A 23,150-nucleotide genomic window follows, 5' to 3' on the forward strand; every position below is an offset into this window, starting at 1 on the left:
GAGGTGTAAGGGAGAAAGTACGGCAGATCCGGTCTACTAAAAAGATCAGTATAGACCCTTGCTTTGCAACAAAAATCAATCAGTTCTTCTGTGTTTGCAGAATGAGGGAATGCAAAGCTGGGAGATGTACGAGAGTGCAGGCATTAGAGCCAAAAAGGCAAAGCAGCGTGATGGTTGTCATTGGGAAGTAAGGGGTGAGGGGGGAATTGGATGCGCAGAATCCTGGAGGTGCCAGAGTTGCCAGGAGGTTCGAGCGATGCCTCTGCTGTCGAGGGAGAGCTGCTGGGGGTAGGTGTGAAGTAGAAATCGTATGTAACAGCTTTACATCTGTAAAGAGTGGTTTGTAATGTAATGACTTTATGTGGACAGGAGTATTAGTTGTTCTATCTGAACTTACCTTGATTCATGCTGCTTCTGAGAAAGTTTATATGCCCGTTTGTTTTCTGCATCTAGCTAGTACCAGTTTGTCTGACATGGTCCTGCCTCTTCTGTAAATTTTGCCTTTTGTGCAGTTTGTTGATGTTTGAGGAACTAGTTCAGATAAAACTCTGCAATGTGCTCTGACCTCAAGATACCGCTAGCCTAAACAAGGGATCTGTTGATAAGAAATCTGGTGTTCATCTCTTTAAATGTTATTCAATCTGTTCTAGTCAAACTTGAACAAGTTTTCCCCATTCCTCTCTCTCTCTCTCTTATCTCTTTACAACTGTGAATGAAAGTTCTTGATAAGTTGTCAGGGCGGTGTGAACATGTTTGTGTATCCACACAGTTCAGTTCGGTGTGAAGGTGACTTCAGCTGGCGATCGTGCCGTGGCACAGCTTCCAGTCCTGTCAGTGTTCCAAGCTTTTTATTTATTTTAAACTTTTTCTCTCTCTGTGAATCCCCCTATAGACACACTACATCTGCAGCTGAAATAGTTCTCCAAAGAGATGCCAGTATCCGCTTGTCCGTGCTTTGAAGCACATTCTTTGGTGGAAAGGGCAAGAACCGTTAAAAAAATTGAGCTCAACTGAATTTCATGAGTAGGAGTCAGGCCAGCTTTCCAGCTGAGAGACTGCTTCTTGGCGATAGCGAGTCAGATCCAGATAAGAACATTGCAAAGAATTGCAGTTAATACTGGGGGGAAAGCCTGTTTAGCTCTAGTACAAAACATCCCCACTCCTGTCAAGAGGAAACTTGGACCCTCATAAGAGGTAGCTTTTTTTAGGGTCAGCTTGGTTGTGGTAGGCTCACGGTGCTGCGCTTGTGTTGGGGAAGGCTGCTTTCTGATCGCAGTGAACAGTGGCCTCTGGAAACATCCATTACCAATAGTGCTTCCATCTTTTTGTCTAAAACCGCTGATCCATCCTGGGTTGTTTCTGTGATGGATCTCCAGAGAGATTCTAACTGGGAAATGAATGGATGTGAAGGCCGCAGGGAAGGCGAAGCTGGAACACCATGTAATGCACTATTTCCAAGAGCACCTATCCCCTGTTTTGAAAAGAAGGGGTGGCTGACTGAGGGGCTGTTTGTTTTTCTCCTGTGTACGCTTCAGCGCATGTTTCTCCTCACCCCCAAAGTGTTTTAAAAATTTACTCCCTTCATCTGCTCCCCTTTCTTCTCCCTGCACGGGGCCTTCTCTGATACCTTGCCATTGGACGTGTTCTGCCTTGATGTATAGAAGACAGCTTGTACTTGTGCTATTGTACCTGCATAGTATATACATTGAGGACTTTAATCTGTCTACCTGGAGCAGGTCACTAGTAATAAACTTCTGTTTGAAAAAGCGGGTACGGATGAAGCATCCTTTTAATGCGAATTTAGAACTAACACATTGGAAGCAGTGCTGAAACAGTCTGACCTGTACTGTGAACACAAGGATAAAGACCAGCGCTGACTCGCACGAGCCTTATGTTGCCTGAGTGCACGGACTTTCAAAATAATGGATTTTTCTCAATTGGGTTGTTAAGATGGTTTGAATACATAAAAGCACAGTACGGATTGGAAACAAGTGTCTGCTGCTTGAGGATTTTTCTGGCTCGAGCTTTCTGTTTATGCTGTTTGGTCACTTATTGTTGTAGCGGTTTTATTTCCCACAACATTTCTCGGTTTACTTTCTTTCCGTGAACACTTTGGGGAAAAAGAAATATGCTGCTTTTGTGAATATTAGTATTGACTTCTTTGCTGAGCTGTATTTTGCCTACTGACATTATACATCCTATGTGAGAGATCATTTTTAATGTTTGTGTGTGCTGCACTAGAGCTAATTCTTCCCTACTTTTTTTTTCTTCTTTTTTTTTTCTTTCCAGGGGATCTACAAGTATCTTGAGAGGTGTTTTTCAGACTTTAAGCAGAGAGGCTTTGTTGTTGGATATGACACACGAGGTCAGGTGACCAGCAACTGCAGCAGTAAGAAGTATGAGTATTGATTACATTTGCAAGACTAGAAATTAAATTGTGGCTTTAAATGCATTCCGTTCTATCAGAATATTTTTTGTCATGAACTGCGCACGCTCTTTCCCTTCCCTTAGTCCATGTAAATAGTAATGGAGAGGCATGGACTAAAGCCTTTATAATACCAGTTGCCAGCAAATGAGGAATGTAAGTCTAGTCACCAAAGAATTTACGGTCTAAATGCACAAGAACATTAGGCAGACGTTAAAAAGTTGGTATACCCGGAGAGAAATTTGAATGTGAAGGTAAATTCAGAATACTCACATCTAGCTTGAAATCACTAAATGTTGATGCAGTATTGTTAACACTGTCGTTCTTTTGTATTATGCATCTGATTTAAGCTTGCCTGGGGGGGAAGAATTCTACCTGCAGCCTACTGCGACCCAGTATTTTGGTACCCTTATACTAGACTGCGATCTCAGTGTAGTTCCACATTGGGAATATTTTACCTGGAATGCTTAAAACGTAAACTTCCAGTGATGCCAAAATGTGCCCTTTGCAAGGAAAGGGGAGAGAGGATCTGTAAAAGAACTGCTTTCTGAATTCTGTAAGGAATCCTAATCCCTTGTCATTCAGGGAGCAAAATGCATGTTGTAATGGCATGCTTTACAAAAATGCCAACCCAGTAGCTAATTATTATTTAGTTAACGAGTAGTTAATTATTGTAGTCAATGTAGTTATTGTAGTTAATTGTTGTAACTAATGTAGGGTTTTTTTCTTTTAATTTTTGTCAACATCTAATAATCTAGGGATGTAAAAGTTCTTGTTATAATAGAGCACAGAATCTAGAACTTAAGAAACTTCTGAGAGTTGCTCCGTTCCCCTGAAGTCTGCCTCTCCCCGCCTTCCTGCCTGGTCTTCGGATACGTGTGGCACATGATCCACCAGGCTTTGGCATAAGGGTGTTAAACTCATCTGTCGCACTGTATTTGGAAGGCTATTACCCAAATTGTCTGGGTTACACACAGCTTAAAAATGTGGAAGTGTAAGAAAACCGTTCCTTTTCAGCCACACAGAGCTTGGAATTCAGACTTGATGGCAGCACAGTTGCCTCGTTTCACATGTCAAAGGAGCAAATCAGTTCTCAACTACTTGTTTCTTTTGTCCCCTTGGGATGACACACAATTACGGTAGTGCTAAATCAAGTTGAACCTCCCCAAAAGAGTGTGTTCAATTGGATCAGCGTGCTTATCCAGCACCGTGTGAGCAGGATGGCAGACCATCTGGCCGTATCTCGTAATTAAGTTGACGTAAACCATTTTGATACACAAGCAAAATTTCAGTAGCCTCAACTACAAGCTGAGCCCTCAAACTCTTTTAAGTGGTTTCAGGTTACGTTCGATAGGTGCTATAGTGAAATTCTGAGTAACTGAAACTTAGACTACAGTATGCTCATCATGGGAGATAAGGAAAAGTATTAATGCTTGTCTGTAAAAACGAGTGAGCAAAGCAAACGTACGCTATTTAATCTCTCATCTGTTTTGACTCCGAGACTTCCCATTAAGTGCTGAGCTGTGTGCACCTGACTTGAAAAGAACAGTCTCATATCAAACAGTTACCTGAAAGAGAATGAGTTTCCCTGCTGCTTGAAAGGAAAAGCCTGTAATAAAGGCGAGGTTTGAAAACATGGGTGCTCTTACTGTTTCTAAACTTTCTGGAATAAGAGCGTGCTGGTTTGCAGAAGTCTATTTTAGGAATAGATCTGCTTGATGGATATTGTCTGAAGCTGCTGAACAAGACTGGCAAACAAGCTTTGCTGTGTGGGATACCGAATCCTTTTCCAAACCTGCTGCTGCAGGCATCTGGCACTTTAAACTTTCTGGGAGAGCGGTTCTGTCCTTGAGTGAAGGCCAAGTGTCACACCAGTAGGTTCTGTATCTTTGGGTTTGATATCACTGGTTTATTTACGTGGTTGACTGAAGCGCCTTGTGCTCTTCAAGCACCAAATAAAAGTGCTGTCTCAGATTCTACAGCCTGAAAGCTGTATTACATTGACTGGACAAACTGTCGGATGCTACTCTTAGTGTAAGCCAAAAAGCAATAGGGGGATTTAAGACACAAGTGAAACGAAGGTTGCAGTAACACCGTATGGCTGTTGGATTGTCGTGGGGAGTTGGGTTGACTGACTGTTTTCTTTTTCATGTTGGCAGACTTGCAAAGCTCACTGCAGCAGTCCTACTGGCTAAAGATGTACCTGTGTACTTCTTTTCCACCTATGTCCCTACGCCGTTTGTGGTGAGTCATCTTCTCTTTTATGGTGTTGAACCATGCAGTTAAGGGAGTATTTGAAAGTTTACTAAAAATGTGAACTAGCAATTTTCTTCTCCAGTTCCATTATTGAAACAAAAATAGAGGCTGCTTGGTACGCTTGGCTCTGAAGGAGGCTGTAACAAGAATGTCGCTGAATTCTTCTGTGTGCAGATAGTCAGGAGAATCACATTCCACCCCAGGCTGCTGTGCGAGGACAATCGGTATTGCAGTCCAGGCTGTGCTCTGTTAGTTACAGGTGAAGCATTCTGCTGTTTTATTCTGTGCTTAACCACCTGGGTGTCACAAGGGTCAAAGGTGATATTTATGTGTATGTGAATATATACACATATATAGGGACTGTATGGTTTTGGACATAAGACTTACACTGCTTAGAGTGGAAGGAATGAAGGATTGCCTCTACTTTTAATATCTCAAAAACCAGAGCTTTCTGTTCTAGTCACAGAAGCTTTTTCTTGCAGGGTTTTAAACCCTTCTTCTCTATTCTGCAAGCTTTTCTGGTGTGCCGTGTGTGCTGTGGATCTTGTTTTGAGGGGAGGACTGAAAGGACTGGATGCTCTTTAGCTGGAAATACCTGTAACTTGTTTTTCAACAAGCCTTTTGGTGAATTCCTTTGTTCTGTTTCAACCTGTTTTCTCTTTCTCAAATACTAGAGTAATCCGAGTGTAGACTTTCTTTAGTTGGCCAGTTCACAATTGTGTTTATGTGATTGGTAAACAGAACAATGTTCCTATGCAATGGACTAGAACAAGCTTTCTCTCTATTACTGGCTACAGGAAACAGAATGATGAGCATTCACGTATACAATTTTCAAATAAACTGGTGAAACATTAAGAGCCACTTCTTCTGTAGCATGCTATTGCATAACTGTCCTGATAGTATAATGTTATTTGTGCCAGCTGCAGAACTCTTGGGTAAATGGACATTTCTGGGTTTCCTTTGTAGCCCTATGCTGTTCAAGAGCTCAAAGCGGTGGCTGGTGTGATGATCACAGCGTCCCACAACCGGAAGGAGGACAACGGATACAAGGTAAGGCTTGAACGTGAAGTTCGTAGCATGTCACGGCCAGCCGCTTTCCAGTGTTGCCTACGTGCCTTTGGCATTTGGCTGCTTCTGGAGGGCACGTGTGCATACATCAGAGGGAGAAATGGTTTCAAGTAATTCATCCTTCTGTAACCTGAATTACACGCACTTTCTTCTGCAACTAGAATTTAAGATCACGCTTCTTGTGTATCTTGAGCACGAGTCTGTTGTGACACTCCATAGTCTAATTAGCAGCTGAAGAAATGCTAATGCAATTTATTACACGTTCACTTCTTAGACTTAAAAATGAATTTCAAACTAAGCTAGAACTTAGGTGAATTAGTCCACACAGTAGGTAACTGTGCTGAAGTCGGTGACAGTTTAAGAGTTGATTAAGAAACCTTTGTAGTAGTGTGGTGTTCCCTGTAAGATTGTTTTTCTGGGCATCGAGAGAGAGACGGGTGGCTTCATTTTGAAAGCTGTGAACAGTGTAATCATCCATAATAGCAAATGCTGCTTAGGCAGTATTGTAACGCGGCATTTCCTTTCTAAACTTTGCAAGAACCTGAACTAACTCTAACCTTTAACTAAACTTAGCATTCTAGAAGCTTAGTAACAGGTCAGTGAGTAATGGCAAGGACAGGAAAACCAGTCTTACTCTGCGCAGAGATGACTCTGGGAGGTGATTGTACTGCACTTATCCTCTGTGGAACAAGCTGTAAAGTGCTTCACCAGCCTTTACTTTTGCTTAGCTGTAGCAATGAATAAGAAAATAAGCCGCATCTGTTTTCCAGATGCTTCATTTGTCAAGAAGCTATTGTGTTTGTGTCGTCTGATACAAAGCATTTAACTTTTGTCAGGATATTGTTTTTTCTAGTCTTTTACAAGAGTTGTTTTATCTTTCGCTATTTCGCCTGTGAATTCAGTAGCTTCTGAAGGTTTGGGACCATTTTAACCGAACTTGACAAACCCATAGTTTTGAAGATACGGAGTACCTATGGGTTTCATGAAAGCCAGCGGACAAGAAAAGAGAGACAGATTGGTCTGAGTAGACAGCCTGCACTGTGAACTCAACCATGCTATTGGAAACAAACTGTGGGAAAACTGGCATCTAAATAATTCTTTAACAAAGACTTTTTATAGTTCAGGGTTTAATAGTGTTTCCAGCTGAAAGATTACAGTTGTTCAGTTATGGAAAAACATGTACCTTGGCACACTGCTTATCTGTTTTGCTTCGATTTCAAAAACAAGCTGTGCTTCTTTTTCAAATGGAATGCCAGGCTATGTAGAAGGTAACGTTTTTCTTCTGTTGCAGTTTGCACAACGCTCTCAAATGTAAGTGCCCAGTTTTGGTTTCTCACGTCCTGACGATTTCAGTCGTGATAGTTGAATACCAGCTTTTTTGAAAATGGACCGTGTTGCTGAGTAGCCATCGTTACAGAACTGAAATCGTAAACTGTGATTCCCAATGACTTTGGAGAATCGAGCCAGTCTGACGCTAGCCTTTTCTGTGTGACTTCAATAAGCAGGAATTGTGCAGAATCCTATAGCTAAAAGAATTTATCAAGTTAATAATCTCTGTAAATAAACCGTGTCTTGTTTTCCTTAAACTTATACCAGGTTTATTGGGAAAACGGAGCACAGATCACCTCTCCTCACGATAAGGAAATCATAAAATGTATAGAAGAGTGCGTTGAACCATGGAATGGCTCTTGGAATGAGAATCTAGTAGACACCAGTCCCCTTAGACAGGATCCTCTGAAGAAAATTTGTGACTGTTACATGGAGGATCTGAAAAAGATCTGTTATCATAGGTATCGTATAACCCCAAATGTACTTAAATTATGTTTTTAAGTAAGCTCTGGGTAACATGTGGAGACCTGACTGCTGACAGATAGACTTCAATAATAAAGCATGCGATGCTGCCATACATAAACATTTTTGGTTTGGGTATAGGGATTGGGCTGTCTTCCAAAATTATAATCGTTTCGGACCTGCCTGTAGTGATTTTTGTCGTCACAAATGAGTGACTTGGTTTCTGCCATTACGGTTCACAGAAGCTGGGTGCTCCGCTCTGCCACAGCCATCACTGGCTGCTCGAGGCCGTTGCTCTGTGCTCTTCATGGTGCGAATAATTTTTGGTCCTCTCCCTATTCTGTCTCACCCCATCCCTTCGCTGATGCGTCATTAAATTAGACGGTCACCATCATTAGGACTAAACCATACTTCTTGACAATAAAGCAGCCTGCCTTTGGACACCAGGCGACAGCAAAGCACCCTGATGTGAACCATTTTATGCAAACGAATATGCTCAGAGTTCTGAATCAAATACAGAAGTTCAGAGTAAAGGTGAGGTGTACATGCATAGAATAGAGGTGAGAAGATTAAGTTTAAAGGTTAGGTGGGGCAGAAGACAAGAATAAAAGGAGGGGGATGAATAAGGTAGGTGGAGTAGAGCCAGAGTAAGATCTTCAGGGTGGTGGAAGAGCTTGAGTTTGATGCAGAAATCAACAGTTCGTTCTTGGGAGACTTTCAGCCGATTCAGGAGAAGGTAAATATCTCATTTTCCAGGAGAAGCAGCTTTAAACCAGCAATTTCTAGTGAAAGTCCAAATGAGCACTTTTCACTCATTTCTTCTTTGAACTTAATGCAGAAATCAGCAGAATAGTACAAAGTGTAATTGCATTTTCTTTTGCTTTAACTTTCCCACATGAAAGTAGTCTTGTTAAATAACTAAAATCTTAACTGAAATTCTTTTTTCCTTCTCAGGGAGCTAAACGTGCAAACAAATTTGAAGTTTGTTCATACCTCTTTTCATGGCGTTGGACACGACTACGTGCAGTTGGCTTTCAAAGCATTTGGCTTTCAGCCCCCCATTCCAGTACCTGAACAAAAAGATCCAGATCCAGACTTCTCTACTGTCAAATGCCCAAATCCTGAAGAAGGAGAATCTGTGCTGGTATTTTTGTTTCTACTTCATTAGATTTCTATGAGCTTTCCTCTGTTTGGATATGATACTGTGTTGAAAAACAAATCAAGGAAGGGAACAGGGAGTACCTGCCTTTCAGCTGTGTTGGTACAGTGGGCAATCCATAGGTGATTGTCTTTCACTGCGTGTTATATGTAAGCAGGAAGACTGTGGATTTATTTGCTCTTGTGATTTTATTTTCTTTTCCCCCCTTCCCTCTTTTCCCACCAGGAGTTGTCACTGAGGCTTGCAGAGAAAGAAAACGCTAAAGTAGTAGTGGCCACTGATCCAGACGCAGATAGACTAGCAGTGGCAGAGCGGCAGGAAAAGTAAGTGATGGGACCTGTTATTTTATCTCTTTCTGCAGAAGAGGTACCGAAAATTGTGAAATGTCCCCAGATGGTTGACAGGCACGCACCTTCAACCCACTCTTTCCTGTTGTGGCTTAGCTGTTTGGATATTTTTCTTGCTAGCTGCTTCTTTTGGTATAGCTCCACCTGAAGTAATGCATTTTAAATAAAATCAGTTAATAACTCAGAAAAGATCAGATTAAATAGTTACCAGTGTTACAGTAAATGGCCAAATAAAACTTAGCTGAAAACTTGAGTGGTTACTAGAGACAGTAAAATCTTGTTGTCACTGTTTTTTCACTTCTGTTAGACAAACAAATTCTGCCTTGGAACAGTTAGCTGTTGTGGGCTTTTTCGGTGTTGGGTTTGGGTTGGTTTTTTTTTTTTATTATTTGTTTGCTTTTCCCTGACTTCTTCATATTGAATAGAAATTATTTTTCTTCCACTAACAGGCCAAAATTCTGATCATTGTGTAAGTAACTGTCTATAATGTGCAGTTACGCAGGCATTGCCTGACTGCAATGTATAGACCGCTATACTTCTGTTTGATTAAAACAACTTCAGTCTTCTTAATTTAGGCTGACAGTAAGGATACCTAACTGGTATCTTTGCTTGCTAACAGAGTGCACTGGGCTTGTAAGTCATTGAAACGTGATAAATGTGGAGTCCTGTTAGTATGGTGGCTTTGTATAGAGCAGCTTGTCGGTAGTGCGCTCAGATTCCTGCTGTTCCAGTGCCTGCAGAAGGCATCTCCCCCTGAGCGGGTGCTCCTGGGAAACCTGGAAGAGCTCTCACGTTTTCTGTCCTGCCTGCAGCGGCTGCTGGAAGGTGTTCACTGGCAATGAGCTAGCAGCTTTGTTTGGGTGGTGGATGTTCTCTTGCTGGAAGGAAAACTGCTCCGAAGATGCTGATGTGAAGAATGTTTACATGTTAGCGACCACAGTCTCCTCGAAAATTTTGAGGGCAATTGCACTTAAAGAGGGATTTCACTTTGAAGTAAGTGTGGTTTTTATGATGTCGTCTTGGCAGAGTAAAATCTGATTGCTGTGTTCTCCATCTAGCTCCCCCCCCCCTTACGACTTCACAAAATGAAAAATAGATGACTTCCAGCCTTTTGGCTGGGAGTTTTTATGTGTTCCAGCTTGCAGAGAACGCTGTTTTACCTAGACGAGCCTGATTTCAGCATCTGCAGTGTTCTCAGTGCACGTTACAGTGAATGCAGACTGTGAGAGCAACTTCTGCAAAGCTGCAAGGAGGCTGACACAGATTAAAACCTAAATTACATATAATAGAAATGCCTTTGTCTTGGTTATTCTCCTAGAGATAAATTCTTCTGTGTGAGAGAATGAAAGTGTGCGCAACTTGGTGTATTTAGTACAAAAACGGAGTGCTTTTTGATGGCTTTGTAACAAGCACCTACAGGTTACACAGTGTTCCTTCAGGTGCCCAGGTCAACAGTAGGTTTTAAATTTGGTTTTACTTCAAATTGTGACAGACAGAGGAACTTTTATGTTCAGACCTTTTAATGTAGTTTCATTAAGGATTTGCTAAAAAAGAAAATGGGGGGTGCCCCCGCAGCCTGGCAGTTATTATTTTAGTTCCTGCCTTCAAATTAAGTACTTGCTCTGGTTTCTGAGACTGTTGGATGTTAGCCGTAAAAGATGCAAGTCCTCTAAAGCTTAGCACAAGCATACAAAGATCCAGGTCTTGTTTGATATGTCTTGATTAAACCCATGTGCAATAGGAAAAAATATTTTCCCAAACAATGAGGAATTAAAAACTAAAATTGAATGCAACTCTGAAAACATTTTGAGTGACTGTCCAGATATGCTTAATCAGGTTGAATATCACTGCCTTGTAGTGAATTTTGGTATCTCACTAAATACTGTTCATAATTTATTTTTTTTTCTGGAAAGGGACACATTTGACGGGGGGGGGAGGGGGAAGCTAGGAATTTACAGAACCCCGTGGTCTCCTCTAAAAGCTTCCGCTCTTTGTACCTTCCTTCTCTCCAAGAAGAACTGTTTCTAAGCTTTTGACTGCTTTTGCATGATTTGAAGAGCACAAGCAGTGCTCTTTCCTCCCATCACCCAAAACTGCTGTTTATATTTCTGTAACTTTTCCTTTTGAATAACTTTGTACTGCTGCCTCATCTGATAAGCACCACGGAAGATCTTATCTGACCTCGGAGAGAACCACAGTCTCTCAAGCACACTTACTCCTTAATTTGATGTCCTAGTTGAGTATTCACTAGTAAAATGCTATCCAGTGACTCTTTGCCTTAGTTTCATAATCTAAACTGAAGACATGACTGTCTAATGTTTGTCTTTACTGCTGCTATTCTGTTTGTCAGTTACGTAGATTTAAATTCAGGGAAATTTCAAGAAAATCAGATAAATGTCCTTAAGCTTTAGTGTTTTGACTCTGCAGCAGTCTTTCCCATTGACCCTAAAATTCAGAATGCATCATCTTTTTTTCTCTTTTTTTTGTTGTCTGAAGCATCCTGGAAGTGAAGGGAATAATGGCTACACTTGACTTGAAACTAAATTGAAAATGTGTATTTAATGTGCGCTTTTTTTTTTTCTGTTTCAGGAAACACTCCCTGGTTTTAAATGGATTGGAAGCAGAGTAAAAGATCTCCTAGATAATGGAAAAGAAGTTCTCTTTGCATTTGAAGAGTCTATTGGTATGTATGTTAATATCACTTGAAAATGTTGAGAACTGTGGGGGGGGAAATGCAACTAAAAAGGAGTGGTCTTAGTTATGAAACCACACACACAAATACTTTATTTTTATTCTTGTAGTTACTGGTATTGGTATCTTTCTCTCATCAGATCAACTTGCCAACTATAATAATAAATGATACATGAATCTCTGATTCTGGTATTGTGCCCGTGCAGTTTCCTGATACAAACCTCTTCTGGTACAGCTTGAAAGTCCTGAGATGCCAGAGGCAAACTCCTCTTGCTTTGCGGCCTTTTAGCTGAGATTAAGCATAGGATCTGTTCTTAATCAATTTAATATCTTACAGGTCCTCTCTGTGAGGACTCGCTATTAATGGCTCTGTGGAGCTGGGACGTGGCTTGCTTCGGTCACGCTATCCAGTTCCTCCAGGAGCTGTACACCGTCCCCTCATACTGCAGGGCAATGCGTGAGGAATCCAGACACCTGCAGGGATCGCATGAAATACCTTATGGAAGTGTGTGAATATTCCTGCTGACCTTGCCTCGAGTGCTCTGTTTATCTTGGTAATATCGCTGACACCACTTAGCTGTAGAGAACTACGGACTGAACGTTCGGCTGTAGGAATTCTTCACTTCTTAGGATAAATGGCAGCTTTCTGGGACAGCATATTCACATGTAACATGGCATTTGAAACTGAATCATGCGCTGAAGAGGGTGTGTGTCCATGCCAGTTTCTTTAATAAAATTAAAGAAGCTTTTGACCATAAGGAGTTGATCTTGCTCATGCATCCCTTCAGAAAGAGGGCATCTCGGCAGTACGGTGGTTTATGGGTTACCAAGGCTGTATCTGCATGCGTTCCTTTGACTGAAACTACTGGCGAGACTCTTTGCAGTACCGGTGTGCTTGCACAAAACAAGCACATTTTTATGTTTAGCACTGAGCGATCTCCTCAGAGAGCAGATGTTATCAACCTGGAATTAATTGATTATAACACATATCTTTGCAGCCCTATAACCCCTAAGTTAATCAGATTTCTTAGAAAAGGGGAAATCCTATGCAGGAATAAAAACAGCTGACATGTATTGGCCAACCTTCTCCTACAGGAAAAAGGTTAAAACTTGAATCAAGTAAATCAGTGTAATAGGATGTCAGGTTATTTTTCCACAATCATTTTTTTATTTCTAGGCTTCATGTGTGGCACATCAGTCTTGGATAAAGATGGCGTAAGCGCAGCTGTGGTCATAGCTGAAATGGCAACCTACCTGGAGGTCAAGAACCTAACACTAGCACAGAAACTCATTGAGATATATGAAACGTAAGTTGTATTTTTCATTAGTGTGTCCTACTTAACTATTTTGGAGCTGGGAATAATCTAGTAAATGTTTTTAATGCGTCCCTCAGATGTTTTCTCATTGTAAGTTGTTTTTTCTGATGCCGTGATGGACTACAGTCTTCAGTGTTACAGATACCACTCGAACACCTTACCTCCCAAAGGACTAAAGAGGCCCTTTCTGTCATGTTTCTGCAGTAGATTGTGAAAGAGTAGAGTTTTGCATGTGGATCCACCAGGGCAAACTTTTCTCTCTTCTTTGATTCATGCTATCTTACTTCTTTTACCTTCTGACGGGTAGCTGTATCTTAGTTGTGGTCTGTGTGCCTCTCTTTAAACACTTACTACTTTCACTTCAGCACAGTCTGGGGGTTATTAGAAGATCACGTCCTGTTCTTGCAGAGATTTGTAATAGAAGAGAGGGTAAAGGAATGGCCCACGTCCAGTAGCTATGGACAAAATTCACAGCAATAACGTGAGGAACGTGTTTATGTCAGAATTAAGTCGCGTACTGTGATAAGCCCAGTTCATCAGCAGAAGTTTCTATGCTTTAATGGAACTGGTGGCACAGTTACAGCAAACCATATATGCCATTCCTTTTCCTGCCGACCCAGCAGAAAGACAGACTGTGGCCCTTAGAAACTCGGAACGAGGAAGCACAAACGATGGTCAGCATTTATCGCTTTATGGCACTCAGGAGTTTGCTCTGTCATGCAAACTGTAGCAAAACCGATTCTGCACAGCTGGACTGAAAAGCTGTCAATGATAGCGATAACGGAAGGATTCATCTTCCAGTCACGCTTAATTTTTTAAGCTGCAGAAGAAGGGTCTCTGTAGAACGAGGAGTGGGTGGAATATAGTGAAGAACAACTGCAAATTCAACATGCAAAGAGGGTTGCTGCACCTCATGACTGCTTGCATTAGGTCTGACTGGGGACAGTGGTTTTAACTTGGAGGAAATAATCGGTCACCTTCCTCAGAGGTCTTTGAAATAATCTGTGGTTGTGGCTGCTCGCGTGGCTGCAGCAGGCAATTTTTGATGGTGTGGGAATGATACTGCATATGAATTTCCTGAGGGCTACCAAGGCTGCACTTAGCCAAATGGTTGGTTTTTATTTCTTTGGAACCGAAACCTTCGCTTGAATTTAAAAATAGCTTAAGACAATCTGAGTAATGCAGTGAAATCTGCTTCAGAGTCCAAACATTTGCCTATAAATACCTGTTTACGCAGCCGTGAGAACTGCATTCTTTTTCTGTTATTGCTTTTCCAAACAGGGGCTTTCTTTAGATACCAAATGTGCAGAAGCCTTCTGAGTCTTGTAACTGAAAATGTTAATTTGCTTGTAGGTATGGATATCACATATCAAAGACTTCCTATTTCTTGTGCTATGATCCTCCTACCATCAAAAGGATATTTGAGAGACTTCGGAACTTCGATTCCCCTCAGTCTTATCCAAAATTTTGTGGTATTTACAATATATTACATGTACGAGATATTACCACTGGCTACGATAGCAGCCAGCCGAATAAGAAATCGGTGAGTTACAAAGTGGTTTTGCAGGAGAGGTTTTGCTTTTGAAGAGACTGAAAGTTAAATACACCGAGAGCTATGCAGAAATATGTGCTATGTCAACTAAGATGGCAGTATAATTACCATCATCTATTAAAACTGCTCAACAACATTTACTGGGGAGAAAATGGCTTAAATGTGAAATGGCTTGGCTATTGTGTTGACTATTTTGATATAACAATGAATGAGCTTTTATTAGTCGAAGTGAGCTTGATGCTCCTGCAACTCTTAAGCTGTCTAGCAGGCTTCCAGATGTTGGAATTCCAACGGGAGTAAGAAACAGTCCCGTTATCCTGAAATACTGAGTCCGATCTAGGTGATAGGCCTGTCAGGCTGAAATGACCTGTCCTAGCCTGTTGCATTGGCTGGGGGATGTATGCTGCAGGGGATTTCAGCATGTTTATTTAGCTTTGTATGTACTGAATGTTGTATTTAAAAAAACAAAACCAAACCACCAACTTCTGCCTTAGTTGAGGTGTTCTGTAATAAAATGTTGTTGTTTATATAGGTGCTGCCAGTGAGTAAAAGCAGTCAGATGATCACTTTCACCTTTCAAAATGGTTGTGTTGCCACCCTTCGGACAAGTGGAACAGAACCAAAAATCAAGTACTACGCAGAGATGTGCGCGCTGCCCGAACAGAGGTCAGTAGCAGCTCCGCGCGCACACGTCGCGCGATGCCTTTGGGCTGAAAGGTCAGTACGCGGGCATGGATTCCCTGCCTGCTGGGGGATTCCTCTGCTGCCTCCTGGGAGACCTGAGCCTCAGCTGGCCAGGGTGGTGCACATTCCTGCTCATAAGGGATCGCCTCTGTAGTGGATAAGACAAAGAATTGAATTTTCAGCACCTGCTGCAGTAGGAGACTTTTTATTAACCCAGTTCCTCATTGACTTAGAATTAAAAAGTGACGAAGTTGTGCTGCTGCTGGCAAGGATGCTTAAACCCAGGTGGATTCCTGTTGTGTTTGGGAATCTGCTGTGTTGCTCTGAGCTACTGGATAGTAACTGGAGATCTGTCCCCTTTTGACAGCCACCTGGATTGAGCTTCTTCCAGTTTAAAAGGGGGAAAAAAATTATAGGGTGTGTTTACACCATTGAAATCAGGAGTGCAAATGAGGAGCCTAGGTTCTCAGTCCAGCGAACGGAGAGAAGCAGGCTCTTGAACTGGATTCCTAACCTAAATTGTGTGAGTACCCTCCTTTTAGATTCGCGTCCTGACATTCCTGTGGAGCAGAGATTTGGAAATAACGTAAAGGGGCCTCTGATTCAGTATATATTTCTACTTTTTGGCCGGAATTCCGGGTGAGCACACTTTTATCACTGAATGCTTTGGTCAGATTTAGGCAGTCAGTGGACAGTGAGTGGTAGATTGCCTTTGCTTGTAAAATGTGCGCGTGAGGAGATGCACAGATCCACGCCTAGGCAGCTTTCCACAGGTTGTTGAAATATTCTTTACAACGCGGTTTATTGCTACGTGAAGTGTATTAACACAGGTACAGCCCATCTTTTGAATCATGGTTTTGCATTGTTCTGAATTGTTCGTGGAATAACAGCAGGGCAGTTCTACACGCGGTAGTTCTACACCCCGATTATCTGAATGGCAGCTCTTGCCGGGAGCTTGTATTTATTCGGTCCGAGAGCTTTCTGATTGTCTGGCGCGTGAACGCGCTTCTTTGTTACGTGGGCATGGAAATTCCCACTTCGGTTGGAACGTGCTTCCGTAAACCTGGGAGTGGGCAAGGTACCGTTTGGTGTAAATGCTGAAGAAAAGGTAAGATGTAGTTGAGGCAAACAGCTGTGCCAACAGGGAAGACGTAAACGCTGGAAATAACCTAATCTTGACACAAGCAAGGGCCAGGCGAGTGTAGTGGGAAGAGAAACAAAACACCCGGGGTGCTTTGATGCGTCATTTAGGCTTCTGCTGCTGTTCATTCTGATAAGTGAGAAAAATACATCAGCCTTTAATTTTAGTAATACCTATGGTTACTGGCAATTATGTTCTGGCACATGACGTTGAAAAGCTTTCAAGCTTCCCTGGTTCAAGGCACAAAATGGCCTGTAGGAGCCTCAGAAGGCACTCCTCTCCATGACAGCTTTGCAAATATTTCTCTGAGTTGCTGTTTATTGATTATTAAAAGCTGAGCATCAGGAAAGTCAGTTTTATCGCACCATTTTTGGAGTGTTTTTTTAAAAGGAAGTGGTGAAGGGCAATGATGCATTGCCATTTCCACAGATGAGCAAAGCAAGTGTAAATAAGCCTGGTTTTGCCTATTTTCCTTGACAAAGAGACTGAGTTCCTCTCCCTCCAGTGCGACTTCTGGGGCAGGAGAGGGTTTATGCATTTTTAAAGGAGTGTTGCAATGCATTAGTGTTCGCGCATGTGGATGTTGTCTTTTTACTCAGACGAACGTCGGGGCATTTAAACAGGGGAAGGATCAGTATGTTACGGCGTCCTCTTGGAGCTGTGACACTTTGCCTGATTACTCAACCCGCCTAAATTGCACTTTAGTCAAAATGCAAGCAGATACCCTATATCCTTCTCTGCACAGCATCCAGCTGCCCATCTAGGGTTATCTACCTCTTCTACTAGTAGCTCGTTCTTACTTTTTAGTCCATTTCCAGTCTGTGTCTGGCCAGTCTTGCACTGGTTTTGCAGTCGTTAGTTCTTGTATTCTCTCTGCTAGCCTAGAGCCCTCTAGTGGCGATTTTTTCTTTAATTTAATTACATTAATTTAAATTAATATTGCAATAGTCTCTACCAAAAAGTAGCTTGTTGAAGCAAGCAGGTTGGAGTTCCTACACGTTGATGCTGGTAGGAGACGCAACAGCTCTAGTCCATCACCATCACATCTTGCTTTTTATTTTTTTTTTTTAATAGATGCTTGGTGTTTATCAAACCTCTGACATGGTATTGTTCTCTTTCTAGTGACAGAACCGTGCTGGAAGAAGAACTTCAGAAGCTTATTGAAGCTTTGATTGAGAAGTTTCTGGAACCTGATAAGAACGGACTGATCTGGCGCTCTGCTTAGATCTCCTGTACCTGGTGTTGCACGAAGTGACCGCCTGCACTGCGTCACGTGAAACAAAGGAACCAAGAACAGAACTCCGTTTAATGCGCGTGTGTGTTAAACAAACAGCTACGTTTTTATTCTATAGAGAAGAAGCATTCTTTTGTCAGGCTTTTCACCAAAGTCTGGGCCAGAAAATTGGGATAAGGAGAGGAAGTGAGAGAAAAGGACGGAATTTATTATTACCATTTTCTGTCCTTTTGACCAAAAGACTAATTAACCCACACCGATGCAAACGAACTGCCCCAGTGGGTTTAAGACAGCAGATCTTAGCCAGTAGATCTTGTCTTAAACTAATTCCAGTTATCCAGTACCTTTTGTGTGAAAAGGTTTTAGAATCGGGTAGTCGTAGTGTTTGAAGGAAGTGATCACTCCAAACTGACAAAAAAAGCCTGCTTCTTCCTAGCTGTTGTGCGTGAATGTAGGTATCATTGTTACAGGTCTTAATTTCCAAAAATGTTGAAGTAGAGTTCAGTGCTTAGCGTTTCTTGTTTAGGCAAGTTGTTCAATATGCCATTTTTCAGCTACTTAAGTATCCTTCTGTTGTTAAAGGTGCTCTTGGTGCGTTGTATCTTTCCTGCGTGTATCTTAAACTGTTTACTTGGCAGGGAAACAATAGTGGCAACACGTGCAGTTCCACCTGCAGTCTGGCTTTTGAATTATATAGCGCCTTTCCAAGGCTTCCAAAGTTCGTTTCGTGGTTAAATTGCCCATTCTAACTACTGTAGGCTCTGGAACCATTTTTTTGTCCCACATCCCTGAAGGATCCCCACATCCCCTCCTTTTTTTTTTTTTTTTTAAATAAAGGTTTCAGAAATTTAGTAACTTTGTATGAATATTCCAGTTAGTGACTTTTTATGTTTTGATGGCTTGAATTCATACTGTCTGTGTATTAAAAAAAAAAAAAAAAAAGGGAAGAAAGTGAAGGTGAGATGCTGACACCCTTGATTTTTTTTTTTCTTTTTATTAAATCATGATTTTTTTTTTTTTTTTTGGTCACGACTTACAAGGTAATTTCTGTTAGAACAATGGTTCGCAAATACTATTATTCTTTATCTTTTAGGGCAAACTTTTAACAACTGTCCGTTACCTGTTTCTTACCCTCTCTTGAGCAGACAGTGATACCGCTCATCATTTTTTCCAAAAAATAGAGGGATACAGAAACTCTCATGTAGCTATCTAGGATTTCAGAAAATAAAAGCCACGTTTTGGCACAGAAAAGCTGCGGAAGATGCTTTAACTGAAACAACACTTCAAGAGAAACTGCGTATTGATTAACCGAGAGTAATACTTGTTAATGTCTGCTACTAAATTGCTAATATAAGGCTTCGGAATAAAGTCAGTGGTGCTCGGGACACCGTCCCGCTATCGCTTGACAGTGATTAGGTACAAGAGAGGGATAAAACTGACCACTTCACCTCTGTAGTGAAGGTTACATGAGAAGAACCTAAGATGCACTTAAGTTCAAGCCGTTGTTTTGCCACTATTGTTAAATCTCTGCATTTGTCCTCCATCTTATTATACCCTGACAGCTTGATGCCGTAGGATCGCGCCGAGTGGGTTTGCATGTCTTGCATCTAGACGGCTTTACAGAGCACCGAGGTTTCTGTGTCTGTGCGGGTGTTGGGTATTTCATGCCGACAGAAGCTTTGCACTATAACCGTGGATAAGTATTTTGCTGTATATGAATGTCCATGTACTGCAGAAGGTCTGTGTCGCACAAATTCTTATTTGCCACCGATATTTATTTATTTTTTATTTTAAGAGAAAATATTTCCAAATTGTTCTGTAATTGAGTGAAATGTATCTAATGCCAAAAACCTTTTTGTTTTCCTTGATTGTGCATTTGACTGATGTGGAAAAAGAAGAAAAATGGGTGAAAGCATTTACGCTTAGAGTATACTGATGCTATTGTACAGCGCTGGGTAGGTCTCGAAGGTGCGAAGGCATTTCTGACTGCTGCTTTGTCTCCAGCTTTCCCGAAAAGGCGCAGATCTGGATCCCGCCTGCACTGAATTTGAAGGAGGTCTTGCCGTTTGTTCCATTGCAGCAGGTTAAAGCCTTAGGCGCTTTGGCTTTTGTTTTTAAATAGCCCACTAGCAGTTCAGAAGAGAACAAGTGGCTTAGAACGTAGTTTTGAACAAAGGTTAACACCGTAAAAAGCGTAGTGTGGGTGAGGAGGCCGGCTGCGTGGATGGCGTAGCAGTTAGCGTTAGGAGTTAGGTCTTGTGGGTTACGTTTGTGCTCCTGCAAAGAGCAGGACTCCGCGGTTTCCCGGAGAGATCTGCTTTATATCAGCAGGCGAGCGTTAGAAACGCAGTATGGAAGAAAATCGTGATTATGTTTTCAAATCAGCATTCTTAGAAGTTGGTAACTGTTCATAGTCTAAATATCTTTAATGATAAACAAATACAGGGAGTTAAGTATCTGGGATTCTTCTCGTCGATACATTTGAGCCGTAAGTTACAGACGTGGTAGTGCTTTTGGAATGAGAGCAACAGGCACAATGTCTTGAATGTATTCTAAGGGTATAATAACTATTGCTGGTTTTAAACTGCTGCTACCGTTGTTTTCCTACTGTATTTGAACTGTTTGATATATTTATACTGTTCCATTTGCGGAACTCCTCCTTCATCTCCTCCCTCTGATCTTGCTTCCCTCACTTCTGGTACTGTGAAGGACTGTAATTCTCTTATTTCATCGCCCTGGAACTTTGTTATACATCGCGTTCGAGTTGTTTGGGCTTGCGCACAACCTCCCTTCAGCGGCCAGCTGTCCTTTCCTGCTTTTCAGATAAGAACAAAGGCTTTTCCGACTTGAGTAGGAAGCAGATAATAGATCAAAGTACGTCGTGGATATTGTTTACTAGGCGCTTCCAGTTAAAATAGGCCTTTTCAAAGGTTGGTCTACAGCAAGTCATTGGCTTAAACTGTAATCCTACAGCCAGTGATTTGTTCTTAGCATTTCATAACATTAGGAGGGCTTGGTTTTGTCCTTTCCCTTTTTGATGCGACAGGCTTAATCTCTGTCTCGCTCAGATACGTGGTAAAGTTGTGTTTCTGTGGGCCTAGGACAGGACCTTTGTAAGTACAAGAGACTTGCCAGGCAGGGCTGAACGTCTGCGATACAGAGCTCGTAGCTGCATTTTTTTTATTCTAGTTGCGATACAGCGTCCAGCCTGTGGTTTAAATAGCTTCAAGTGCTATTCACATCCGCTCCCGCCGCGGCGCGAGTGAATCAAACCCCTGCCTGGAAGAGGAGGAGGGAGCGCGTCTCACGCGGGGCAGTTTGACGGGACGGTGCGCGCCCAGCTCTGGCTGCAGCCCAGAGCAGCGTAGCCCCTGCGTGGCGTTTGCCGCGGGCGCTGTCCCGCTCGCAGCGCGAGCCGGTCCTGCGGCCCTTCCGCAGCCTGGGCCCCAGCAGGACGCGGCTCGAGGGAGGCAGGTTTCCCTTGGGCGGCAGGAGAACTGGGCTCTTGCCTGAGTAGGTCCCCTCATTTCCTTAATTACATACCCAGCTCTTCCTTTTACGGGGGGGAGATGCTTATTTGCATCATCCGCAGACTAAATTAAGAATTCGAATTCTGTGCGTTTCCGTTTCGGACGCCGAGGTGATTTGCAGTGCGCGCTGCCCGCGGCTCTTCCCTGCCTGGGGCCGTTCGTGCCCCCTCTCCGGCTGGCGCTGTGTCTCTGCCCGGAGGATACCTGCGCGTTGCAAGTTTCTGGCGTTATCCCCGGATTTAGCGGGACTCAGGGAGCACTTTGTGGCCCCTCTCTGTCTGAAGTATTGGGGATTTTGGCTCCTGTTTTATTAAAGGGAGTGTGTTTGTCAAACTGGTGCCGAGGGAGAAGCCACCAGGTGGAAAGAAGGCTTCTGTCACTTGGGGCAGGGTGGAACACGCGGCCCGCTTCAGAAAGCGCTTCCAAAAGCTTTAGAAAGCACTTGGATGTTCTCTTTAATTTTAAACCTATTTTTGTCATCCCTTCATTTTGTCCCCCCTCTCTTTTCAGCCTCTTCTCTCCCCAGGTCAGAGCGGGGGGCTCTCGGCGCGGTGACGCCTGGGTGATCAGAGTCCATCCTGATACCAGATCCCCGGTGCAGGGCACGTTTGCCATCCGCCCTCGCCCTTTGCCTGCTCAAGAGTGGCTTTGTACGAGGTGACTGAGGTATCTGAAGTTGCGCCGTTCTCCTTGGCTGGAACCCGGGGAGCTCTGCATCGGTCCTCGTTTACCCGGCGTCCGTTCTCCTGTAAAACTGGGGCATATTACAAACACAGAGTGAGAATTTGCACTTTTCCGAAGTATTTCTGTGTGTATTGCTATGTGGATTTAGCTGAATGAAGTGTTACAAGTAATAAAATATTCTCTTCGTAGTAGCAATCCTTCGTGTTTCTTCGGTCTTCTTTTAGTCAAGCGCTATCGCCCCCGAAACGGAGCCGGTGGAAACCGGTCTGACCTGGGGCAGGAGATGGCTGTGCCAGCCGGAGCGGGTGAACCAGCGGAGAGAGCGGCTGCCCAAAACGGGGGAGAGTGGGTCTGGTGGGTGACACGGAGAGGAATAATTCTTTTTGCTTTTAAGCCAGGCAGGAATCAAAGTGCCCCGCGCCTACAGCCCCCCACTCAAGGGACGCTTCCCGGCCATGCTTGGCATCCTATAGCTAGGGTGACGCGGAGGCGGTCATCATCTGCGTGGAGGTGGGCGAGCAGGCAGACGGATACCGCGATGCCAGGGGGAGCGCGCTCCGGGGAAGGTGGGAGGCCGTCAGAGGTGCGCTCCTCAGCGGGTTCAGGTGGGTGTTGGGGGCCGTGAGGCCGGCGGGGTGAGGAGGGGCTGGTGTTCGCAGGGAGAAGTTGCTTCGGGAAAAGCGCCGGCCCGGAAGGGAGCGGGTGAGGGGAGCGCGGGGGTCTGTCATGAGCCCGCGGTGGGGAAACGGGGACGGGGAGAGGAGCGGCTGCCAGCCGGAGCCCCGCCAGGAGAGCGGGCGAGGGAGAGGAACCATCCTCTGGCGGGTCCCCCTGTCCCCGGGAGATCCCCCTCTGCTCGGGGCTTCCTGGCGTTCTTACGCTCGCTGTTAAAACTCTGAGGCCGGAGCTGATTTCACCCCAGCCGGGCTGTAATGTTTCAGGGCTACTTTAAAGCATTGTCAAGGCTGGTACCAGGTGGTTCCTGGGGGCACAGCAGCGTCTCCAGGAGAGTTCCCGCGTCCCTTCGGTGACGGCTGCGGCCTTCATCCTGGGGTGGCTGCATCAAAACCGTAGGGTTTTTACTCCCTGCCGAGGCTGAGGAGCCCCCGGCTCCACATCGGGCTGCCCTCCAGAATGAGCTCTGAATTAATTCCCTGCGCTGGCTGGCAGCGCAAGGGATGGTGCTTTCCAGGGAGAGACTTAACCGTACCCCGAAGCCCTCGGACTGGTGGTTAAATGGGGAGGTGGCGATGGAGGGGGTGGTTTGGGCCG

The 23,150-nt window shown here is 43.5% G+C and overlaps 1 protein-coding gene across 3 annotated transcripts in view; it reads left to right on the forward strand.

Moving 5' to 3' along the window:
* The window catches only part of PGM2L1 (phosphoglucomutase 2 like 1), a 42,510-nt gene extending 20,435 nt beyond the window's left edge, over window positions 1–22,075 (forward strand). For 2 of the 3 annotated variants that reach the window (XM_087756747.1, XM_087756748.1), the window contains 12 exons: window positions 2,290–2,396; window positions 4,585–4,669; window positions 5,648–5,731; window positions 7,346–7,539; window positions 8,495–8,684; window positions 8,925–9,022; window positions 9,859–10,039; window positions 11,636–11,729; window positions 12,915–13,044; window positions 14,407–14,596; window positions 15,138–15,271; window positions 17,553–22,075. In XM_087756747.1, the coding sequence (XP_087612873.1) occupies window positions 2,290–2,396; window positions 4,585–4,669; window positions 5,648–5,731; window positions 7,346–7,539; window positions 8,495–8,684; window positions 8,925–9,022; window positions 9,859–10,039; window positions 11,636–11,729; window positions 12,915–13,044; window positions 14,407–14,596; window positions 15,138–15,271; window positions 17,553–17,655 (1,590 nt within the window). In that variant the 3' untranslated portion in view covers window positions 17,656–22,075. The other variant, XM_087756749.1, reaches the window with a different exon arrangement.
* Window positions 22,076–23,150: the final 1,075 nt, after the last annotated feature.

This window comes from Nipponia nippon, unplaced genomic scaffold (genome assembly GCF_047370975.1).
Source record: "Nipponia nippon isolate SJK-2023a ecotype South Korea unplaced genomic scaffold, ASM4737097v1 scaffold_2, whole genome shotgun sequence".
NCBI lineage: Eukaryota > Metazoa > Chordata > Aves > Pelecaniformes > Threskiornithidae > Nipponia > Nipponia nippon.